This window comes from Strigops habroptila, chromosome 2 (genome assembly GCF_004027225.2).
Source record: "Strigops habroptila isolate Jane chromosome 2, bStrHab1.2.pri, whole genome shotgun sequence".
Lineage (NCBI taxonomy): Eukaryota > Metazoa > Chordata > Aves > Psittaciformes > Psittacidae > Strigops > Strigops habroptila.
Window position 1 is genome coordinate 60442893 of NC_044278.2, and position 10900 is coordinate 60453792.

General features: G+C 39.4%; 1 protein-coding gene across 2 annotated transcripts in view; it reads left to right on the plus strand.

Moving 5' to 3' along the window:
- The window catches only part of NCK2 (NCK adaptor protein 2), a 90538-nt gene that overhangs the window by 76870 nt on the left and 2768 nt on the right, over positions 1-10900 (plus strand). For both annotated transcript variants that reach the window (XM_030475781.1, XM_030475780.1), the window contains one exon: positions 1848-2569. In XM_030475781.1, coding sequence (XP_030331641.1) covers positions 1848-2569 — 722 coding nt within the window. The remainder of the gene's footprint in view (positions 1-1847; positions 2570-10900) is intronic.

The window sequence follows — 10900 nt, forward strand, 5'->3', positions numbered from 1 at the left end:
TTCAGTGGAGGGCTTTATGTAGGGTGAATCTGTTGAAATAACAGTTCCTTGTTTTCCATGAAGTTAAAACAAGTAATTTCCCCTCTTTCCTAACAGAACGATCCAGAAGTTGATTTTATTTATATCACCCAAATTTAATGCTCCTTAGCTCTGATACATCCTTGTCTTTTTGTTGAAAATGATCTCTAAACTGATGAAAATTTCCAGTCTTGGCAGAGATGGGAGCCTGGCCAGCTTCCGATTAGTGGTTGCTTGGACATGCTTTTCCTGTGATTGTCTCCCCTAGTACAATAAGCTACTCTCTCTCATTTTGCGTGAAAGTGCAGCCACCAGTGCTCTTGGCTGAAATGATGTAGTTAGAATGACATTAGGATGTAAGCAGGCTCCTGCAGGAAGCAAGGGGCTGCTGGGGAAGGTCAGGAAACACTTTAGGATCATTGGAATTTTCTGCTGTCTTCAGAGGCCTTCAGAATGTATTAATTAATGTATTTAACCCTTCTAGTTAGCGATCCCTATGTGGTCCTGTGTGTGCTGTTTGTCTGTGCTGTACAGCTAGCCCTGTGAAATAAACCAGCTAGTTTTGCACTGAATAAGCAGCTTTGATGAAGTTATCCATTGTATATGCATGTACATATATAGGTATATATATTTAAAAAGCAAACGCACTTTTCAGCAGTGGAGTAGCCAGATTGAATAGTGCTGAATTGTTAAAAATGAAATAGCATGCATCCTCTTCTATCAGATTACTTGAAGCAAGAAAAGCAAAATCCTATTTATTTATTTATTTATTCTCATTCAATCTGCCATGAGCAGCATGTACTCATTGTGTCTCAAGTGAATCCCTCAACTGCCAGCAAGGCTTCTAGGAGTGTGGAGAAAAGTACAAAAGCTCCGATTTCTGTGTTGGTTTCTGCTTTCTGTCGCCTGCATGACATATTGTGTGTTGCTTGGTTTGTGCTGTCCTGAGACTTCATTGTTTTTCTCTTTGGAACTTTTTGAAGTGAATTTCACCAGGAAGGACTACTTGTTCAATTTATCTTTCTGGTTTTTATATATGCTTAAGCAATCTTTGCTGCAAAAGTTTGAAAAGTACATGAAGTGTGTTGTGCAGTTTTTCTTCCATACTTACGCAATTCCTCTAATTAAGGGGAAAAAAAAAGTTATGTATTTAATGTTATTGTTTCTTCTGTACGTTGTATTTCGCACTATAATTAAAGCCATGACAGGACATCAGAAGTTACAGATTTTAGAGGAATATATGCAAATGGTCTTCCTGACCGTCAGGTTTATGCTTTTATTGTACATGATGAACTGTAGATGAAAGAGGTGTGCATTTCATAACGGAGGAGTTGCAGCTGTAGCTGCCTGGGGACTGACTGAAGGATGAAGAGAGCAAAATGTAATCTGCAGAGAAACTTAAGCTTTTGTTGCTGTGCTAGTTTATTTTTGTAGATTTTCTTTCATGTTTTGCTTAAGCCAAATTTAAGTCATCACTAAAATTTAAAGGCATGATCTTTTGGCTGGATGTTTAAGAGACATAACAGCAAGCTGTGCAATGTTCCAGTGATTAGCTGTTCTTGTAGTGTGAAGAAACCATTGGTTTTAAGTCTGTTAAAACTCTGGTACTTCTGGGAAGGAAACGGAGCAGTTATAACACAAATTGCTCCTTAGCTAATGGTGCATCAGCTGGATGTTAATCTCTTAAAGATGTTACTGTTTCTATGTAATGGTACAGAAGAGATCTCCATTTAGCAGTGTTGTGACGGAGGAGCACATCAGCAAATCCAGTGTTTGCAGTCTGGGGACGAGCATTCCAAGTGACCACTTTACATTTTTCTCTTGAACAGGTTTGGGAAAAACCAAGAGAAAGACAAGCGCAAGAGACGCCTCACCCACCCCTAGCACAGACGCAGAATACCCATCCAACGGCAGCAGCGCCGACCGGATTTACGATCTCAACATTCCAGCCTATGTGAAATTTGCCTATGTTGCAGAGAGGGAGGATGAACTGTCCCTCGTTAAAGGATCCCGAGTGATTGTCATGGAGAAGTGCAGCGACGGCTGGTGGAGAGGTAGCTACAACGGACAGATTGGCTGGTTTCCTTCGAACTATGTGGTAGAGGAGGTTGAGGAGGCAACTGCAGATTCACCCAGCTTTCTCAACTTAAGAAAAGGCGCTTCCATGAGTAACGGCCAGGGCACCAAAGTACTCCACGTTGTTCAGACACTGTATCCATTCAGCTCCGTCACAGAAGAAGAGCTCAACTTTGAAAAAGGGGAAACAATGGAAGTCATTGAAAAGCCAGAAAATGACCCAGAATGGTGGAAATGTAAAAATTCCAGAGGGCAAATTGGTCTTGTTCCTAAAAACTATGTAGTAATCATTAGCGATGGTCCTACCATTAACACTTCCCATCCACCTCAGATAAGCTACACTGGACCATCTTCTACTGGACGGTTTGCTGGAAGAGAGTGGTATTACGGGAATGTTACCAGACACCAAGCAGAATGTGCCCTGAATGAAAGGGGAGTGGAAGGAGACTTCCTTGTTAGAGATAGTGAATCTTCGGTAAGTGGTACTCAGCCCGGCAGGCTTTGTGATACCCCATGCTTGGGTTAGCAAGCATGACCACTAATAGCTTCCCTATATGTAGGCATTACCAACCGATACACGTGCTGCTTCTGAGAGTTGGTCTGTTACTGAAATGCAGTGACATTTACAGTGAAATTTAATGGCTGGGTCTGTATTATCCAGGGGGGTTTAATTAATGAACAAGCAAGTAAATATTTCAGGCTTCAGTTTGACTTTTTATGTGTTCCTTACGTGCTATCCTCCTCAAATTTACAGCACTACAAGATAAAATAATTCTTGTGAATTGCAAATTTAGTCATTAATTTGATTTTAAAGGTAATTTCAAATGGGGTCTTTGCATTGGTCGGTTTTCTGCTTTTAATTGAATAGTAACATAGGTTCTTTATTGGTTAAATTTCCATTTTAATGTATTTCTGCTCTACTTACCTTATTACGACCTAAATAATCTAAAATATTGTATCTAATAGTTAAGATTATGAAACACAACAAGGAGGGTCAAGTCAGCAGCTCACATGCTTTGTAAATTGAGCCTTGATGACATCAGAGGGATATAAGTAATACTGATTAGGGATCATTATAATCCTGAAAGTTCAGATTTAAAATTACACTGAAAGGCCTTTCATGTGTGCTGAGGCCAGAGAATTCATAGTTAAAGTGCTCAAAATTTTATTATCCCCTGACTGTGGTTTGGAAAAGGTAACAGATTTTAATAATTCCCTAATACGTTTTCCAAAAGCTATGAAAAAAATTTGAATCAAATCTGAATTTGCAATTAGGGCTTTTCTGCATTTATTGTTTCAGTTGTAGGACCATTCCCTGAAGACAAATTGTTGTTTCATAGATGTCTCCATATTTTGCTGCTTCACATATAAAAGTTCAAAATTAATAGTTATATTAGCACAGTCTTCTAATTTGAGCATATGATACTACTAAAATCGGTATAACATATGCAGCTACAGACATCTATCATCTTTGTGTCAGGTTTCATTGTGCCTGTATTGTGGGCTGTCCTGGTTTACAATGTAGATTGCGAATAAAAACTAAAGCAGTATCAACTCCATATAGTTGGAGCCATAATATGTTTTTAAAAAGATTTCTTGACTCTAATGTCTTCAAAAGGCTATATTGATTGCATTTATCACTTCTGGTTGGAACTTGAGGTATTCTTTATCATAATTGCCTATGAATCAGGGGAAAACTGTTCTCATATGCTATTCCTTATGTAAATTATTTCAATAACTAGTCAGTAGTAGGTGTTTGCATGACCGCATGCTGGAAAACAAAGAGCTTGCTTTCAGTAAAGGGGAGAATTAAGCTTGATCACAAATCGGGGAGTAAAGATCCTTTTAGCTCCTGATACTTTTTTGGAAGTATTTTGGAACAGAATCATTTGCTGATTCTCTTCTTCCTAAGTTACAATTTCAGGTACTCAGAAGAGGTCCCAGAATGAAGTCAAATCATTAGGTAGTGCAGACTAAAGGATACTCTTTGGTGGACAAGCAACTAAGTATTTTGGGCTTCAATTTGACTTTTCATGTCTTCCTTATATGCAGTACTAAAACTTGGTATTGGCTGGCGTGTTGGCTCTTGGCAAGGGACATGAATAGAGCCTTAGAGTGACAGCAGAGCAACAGCTGAAAGACAAGGAAATTGTTAATTTTGCAGGGTTTTCTGTATCCAAATACAACATTGCACTCTAATTTTTGGAGAACATTAGTAGTTTATTGTTATTATTACTGAAGTTAGGACTCTTGCTATACTGAAATTTTTACATCATATGGAACATTGTTGACAAAATATAATTCTGTAACAGTCCCGAATATTTTTTCGTGATCTGCATCCAGTACTGTTGTTGTCTGATTAAATCTCAGGCATCTTTCTTTGATGAATTTGCTCTGAAAAAGACATGATAGCTGTTAAACTACCATTTGTTTGAAGCTCTGTGTCATCGAGTTCCTGTTTCTGCTCTTAGTTAACTGTAATTACTAACTTAGTGAAGCCAGATGCAAATGAACCAAAGGAGAACAGGAAGAAAACTAAAAATTTAGAAAACATGATTGACAGAGCCTGAGAGGAATCAAGTTTGTTTAGTCAACAGAAGAAGAGACTGAAGTGGGGCATACAGTCTTCTAAAATGTAGAAGCTACTAGAGGATTATGGTAATCATTAAATTACAGTAGTTCAGCTGTCTCTTCAAAGTAGCATCCTGTCTGACAGGGGCAGGCAGGTATACTGGATGCAGTGTACCCTTGGTGTGTCCGTCCAGCAGACAGAAGCTCACTTTTAAATCTGGATGCTGCATGTGGAGTTATCCGGAGACAGTAGCTATCAATTTCCTTCTGCCTTTTTAGAAAGTGCCAGAACTTTGAAATTTGGAAATTAATACATTACTTAAAATACAAAAATGCACAGCCATTTCTCAGCAGATGCCATGTCACGGTGACCACCATGCTACGGCTTGTTTCTTAGCTCTTAAAAGTATGCCTCTGGAGCAAATGAATTTCCTTGAAAGGACATAGTAACCTTTCAAACTAATATGACATCGTAGCATTAAACACACTTGTATTCAAAGCAGTTTCAAATTTGCTACCTGCATTGTTGCTGGGGAAATTGTTGCTCATGGAGCATGAAAAGATTCATGCAGAATGTGATCTTCAAGTTGTTTCCAGCATCTCTTACTGGAATCCCAGAAAATTTACTCAATTCCTATTACAGCAAGTTCCTTGCACACATGCAATAAAAAAAATTGCTGAATTGAGGAACTTAACTGTCTTGCCCCCCCTCCCCTTTTCCTAATCTTGATCTGGTCTTACAGATCTTGTATTTAGGGTTTTTTTGAGTAATGAGGAAAACTGTAGTCACGCATATAAAGTAAAGACCTCCTTTGTTTTAGTACTACTAGAGAGTTTTAGGTTTTATTATGTTTAAAGAAATATTTTACATCTCATACTTTTGTCTGCCTGAATCTTTATCTATCATACCATCATATAATTTGTTTATGTATGTGAATTATAAAAGTATTGGGGATAGCCACTTTGTGGGTTGGGGGGTGTGTGTTTTTCCTGAAGTGCCAAGAATGATATAAGTGAATGGGCATACTTGAGAAAAAGATCATAAAAGATCTATTGCAAGCTCATTATGTACGGAACAAATAAAAATTTTAGAAATAACTGTTAAATTTTTAATGGTTGCCATACTTCACATGTGTGACTAGAGAGGCTGTATATGCTGTGGCTAAGAGTCACCAGGAGTGTCTGCACGATCAGAGCAAAAGATCTTGATTAGAAAGAACAGAGCAAAGTTTGCTCATCTTTCCACAAGACCAGCACTTCCCATTCCATTGTGTTATGAATCCACCTATTAAAGCTGTGGATGCAGGTGTTATTCCTTTCTAAAAAGGCCCATCAATAAAACTGTGAGTCATCCTGCTAATCCCATTCCTTATTTTTGACCTATTTTAAGGTTTTCTATAGCCTTCCATCACCATAGTTACAAAAGGTTGTCTGTATAAAAGTTTTTCTTAGATTTCTTTGAGTTTTGCTCTTGTTACTGAGCTGAAAAGCTCTCCTTGGATAGATGAAGGTTTGTATTATTCTGTATTCACTTGATGAGACTGTCATGTTTTTCCATTTCAAATTCTCGTAGCTGCAAAATTTTACAATGTTTCTCTAGATTTTAACTCACCAGATGTTTGTCTCACAGCTAGATTCCTTAGCCAAAAATACTTTCCTCAGTTACACTTAGATCTAAGATATGCTGCCATAGTGGAGAGTATTCTGAGACGAACACTGCCAAATAGCTAGGAGCCTGATTATCTTCATTAATTACGAATTACTATTATTGGAACCGTAAACTTGTTAGAACCGTTTAAGCCCATAGTTTATGTAACAGCCAAAGTTCCCTACTGATAACATTTTTGCCAGCTCTGGTATACCTAGGTCATGTCACCTTAGTTTTGGAGATGTAAAGGAGGAAACTGAAGTGGAACATACCTAGTGAGAAGTAATGCTTGACTTGTTCTTTCTGTTGCAGGCTGCTCGGTTGATTAAAAACTGAAGTTGGTTGTCTCATTTAAGCAGCACTCCTGAATAAATAATGCAGATTTGATCTATGCAGTCTCTGTACAGCCACTTCTTACCCTTTTTGAGTTGCAGGCTCTTTAGTGGTCAGATTTTTGTTCTCTGAGTGTAATACCTAACACAAGACAAACAAGTCTTGGCTGACACTTGGCCTTGGTTGGGTAGGTGATCGTCATGCTTTGAAGATCTAAGATTCCACTGGGGAGAGAAGCAAATTTGGAAGGAAGAGAGTTTTTTGTTCAGGTTCACCCTGGGAAACAAGTGTGCTTGTGAGTGCTGTAGTTAACAGGAAGCAGTAATAGGTTGTGGCTGGTGATGTGGGAGGGCAATCACACCACAATTCTAGCTTCTGAGCAGATTGTCTGTTGCAGATACCCTTAAACTTCAAAGGGAGCTTCTATTGGGACTTGCAGGCCCCTTACATTCTGCTGCGAGTGGGTGCGAAACTGGTGACGAGACAAACACCACTGCTTCGTAGCCCTGTGATGTCTTCCCATGAAGCAGAGATGACGTTATTTTTCTCAGACCAGTTCTATTCGTTACCATGAATGAGCTACACAATTTTTTTGACAATTGCAGAAGCAATTATTCATTAGGAAGTAATGGCTGCCAATAGTGTCACAGTTATCAAGTTATAGTAACAGTCCTAAATGGGGTTGCAGGGCATAGTGTTAAAGGTGATTCTGACAATTGTAGATGTAGTAAGATGGTACTAAGGATTGTAGGTGTGACTGGATTTGTGTCAGTCCTTTGAGATAGCATTTGGCTTCTGTGGTCTTTGTCCAGCAATACTGACAGCAGAGGGAGGAGGCACAGGTTGAGACTTCATATGCTTTTTGAGGTGCCAATTCTGTAGCTTTCAGGGTGTCCCATATTTTTAATCCTGCAAGTATTGGATAGAAGCAATGAAACGTGGCAACTGTTCAAAAACTGAAGAATTTGTCATGTTCTGTGACATGCTATGATTGATGAGTACAGCGGAGAGGAGAAGAAAGTTTATCTTTAAAAATAGCCAAAGGAAATAGCCCAGTGGCTTGTTTTAAATGGAAGAATAGAAACTTTATTAGAGCTGCATTTGAAGATCAATGGAGCCAATACATGTTTCTGACCTGGGTAACATTGATTTTGGAACATGGTGAACATTACATAGAGAAGAAGGGTATTTGTTTATATCTAGGTATAAACAAGGTAGAAGGGGTAGAAAACGGAATTAACACTCCCAGATGGTTCTTTTCAGCCTGACCTTAGATTTTTGAGCTGTGACTTGTTTTTTTGGCTTGGTGACTGAGGAGGAGGAGGGGTGAGGGAAAACCTGGGTATGAGAGTAGAAGGAGTTGGGGAACTCCAAGTTATACGGTCTAGAAGAGTCTGAAGAGTGGGTGCGTGAGAATATCTGCGATGGAGGAAGGACATTGCCAAGTGGAACTGGATTAAAAGGAAAAAATTAAGTTACAGAATCAGTAAAAGGCTTTTGAGAGAAAGATATTTTTCCCAACATTGCCATTTATGATAAAATTACCTTGTTTCATTCTCAAATCGAGATTGTAAAGAGGGAAACAACTTTCCTGATTTCACTTGTTTTCCCTTATATCACTTTATAACTTATCTTCATGATAAAGTTTTCCATATTTTTTTGAAAAGACAGTGAAGTTTCTTACCAGAGAAGTAAAGTTAAAGAAAGATCTTCCTACCGTTGTCTTCCACATGTTGTAGGCACCAGTTAGCCTATGATCATCTTAGTCATAAGCAGGAGTTAAAATAAAGGAACCTGAAACTGTTCAAAGTACTACTACACCTGGACAGATGCATGACAGCTAGTATTCAGTTTTCTGTTTTAGGAATTGATTTAACTACAGGTTTAGGTCTTCCCAATTATGATGGTACAGAAATATTCACAGGCTCCCTGCCACGAAGCTATGCTCTGGAATTCTGTTACAGAATCAACAACTCTTCTATAGATTTCAAGGATTAAAGCTTACTTCTGATGTGCCTTTATTTGGTGTATGTAAGGCTTTTAAGCCTGGAAGAGTTAGTGTGCAAACATCCAAATGTAGCAATTAATTTAAGAGGGAGAAGGGGGAAAAATTGGCCAGCAGTTGAAACAAAATAGCTTTAACAGTAAATAAAATAAACAGACTTGGAGCAAACCCAAGGAGGACAGCAGGGAACTGATTCAAGCTGCATTGAACCAGCATACTTTGAAATGGTGATATTAAAAGCAGTAGTTTATCTAGAGGTTTGGTTTTTTGGTTTTGTTTTTGGGTTTGTTTTTTTTTTTAAATAAGTCTTTTTAACCATTTTTCATGTTTGTTAGAGTGGGAAGGAACCAAAATAAAGCCAAATGCAAGTCCAGTTGCTTTTGCTGTTTGGTCTTGAATCCTGTAGAAGTTACTACGCTGAGGCCAATAAAGGGTTTCAGGGTTTTTGCAACAGCTGCTTGAGCTCTTCCATCTCTTTGCACCGGATGATGGCTCTCAAAAGAGTTAGATCAGCCTTTCCGCTATTTTTTTGTACTTAATTAAATCAGATCACGAAAAGAATAAACTTTGTAACGTATTCTGGAGAAAATAAGCGATAATAATGTCTTCTATCTATGCATCAATCCAATTAGCAGTTCTGAGGCTGGGAAGAATAGATGATAGTTCAGGAGAATGTTCATTCATTAACGCTATAATTAAAATGGCAGGAAGAGTATTTAATGTATTGTGTAGATCACCTCATAAAGATCTAAGTCTGGCCAGTGCCTGGGACATAGGTCAGTAGATCAGAGGTCTAAGAACTATTCCAGCAACTCTCTGTGTGTCATTAGCACAGCCTTTCTGTTCTAAAGACAGAGTTTCTTAGCAGATAAGAGCTTTAAAAATGCAAAATTTTGACGTGCTGAAAACAACTGTGCTTTGTCAGAAGACATTAAAACTTTGTGGAGTGTGAAGTGATTATTTCACTTATTTTTAAACCTTTGTCATAACAACTTTTCCTGTTCCTAAAACAAAAAAAATGTGTTTGGTTCAGATTATGAACTTCCCACATGTAAGTTCTTCTATTTTAAATGAGGGCCTTTGGGTTACTGTTTTTTGTTTGGCTTAGGCATCACCCATGGAAGCAGCATAACTTAAGTTAGCAAGACTTGATCTTGTTTTTTGGAATCATAAGCAGGTAGTTCATATGTGCTCTGCTGAAGTCTGTTCTTGAAGAGACCCTATAGACCTGCCTGGTACTCTGTGTTTCAAACACAGCCATCAGCACACTGCCCAGAGCCCGTGCCCTAAATTTGTTCTTCATGAGCCCATAGTCCCAGAGTTTTGTTTGTGCAGGACTGTGCTTTGTTGCTATTTAAATGGCGGCTGCTGCTTATGGCTATAGAGGTGTGCATTGAAACAGGTCCTAGGCCTGTGTGGTATTGCTGCTGGGGGGTTGTCCACACTGCATTTGGGGTGTTAACTACAGCACAGTGTTGGTGCCAACCGGGTTAGCTTTAACCCGGTAGGGTAAGTGTTGAAAATAAGTCAGGCTTGGTGTGGGCTCTGTGCAGCCTTGTTTATGGTGCTCCAGAGGCAGGGGTTTAATATCAGAGCTAGATGGCTTAAAATAGCAGTTTTCAAACTTGGAGTTAGGGGTGGATGACAGGCCACAAAACGTATGTTGGGTGGAGCATTCGGAACCCCAGAGATGTGCTTTTATGCACATTTCTTTCCATCCTCTTCCCCCACCCTCCCCAGTTCTCTTGTCTTGGCAGTCACAGGGGGTGTTACATGTATTTGTCTTTGGAGCTGCTCAGTGCCTGAGGCAGCTTTCCTGATGGAGCCTGCACTGACCTGGCCAAGGCCCAGTGACACTGGACCATAGATGGAAGAAGTAATTCTCTTATGAGTGTTACGTAAAATAGTTTTTAAAGAAATCATGCTTGTAGATCTGGAATGTAGTGGCTTGAGGTAGAAGTGGGTTAGTCCAGAGGTGTGGGCAGCTGCTGGCTTGAGCAGTGCAAGAGGAAAGAAGCTGCTGCCCAAAGTCAAGGTGTGAGCCTGGGGAGTTGGGCCAGAGCCAGATCAACAGGCATGGCAGGAGCTTTGTTTGCTGTGGGCAGGGCAAACAGAGTTGGAAGTGAAGGCAGAGGAAGGCATTGGTACTGAAAAAACAGGTGACGGGGAGATGCAAGGGGCAAGATTTTGGGATAGACAGAATGTGGGGATGTGTGGGACAGATACCAGCACCACTGCGGGGGAAAAAA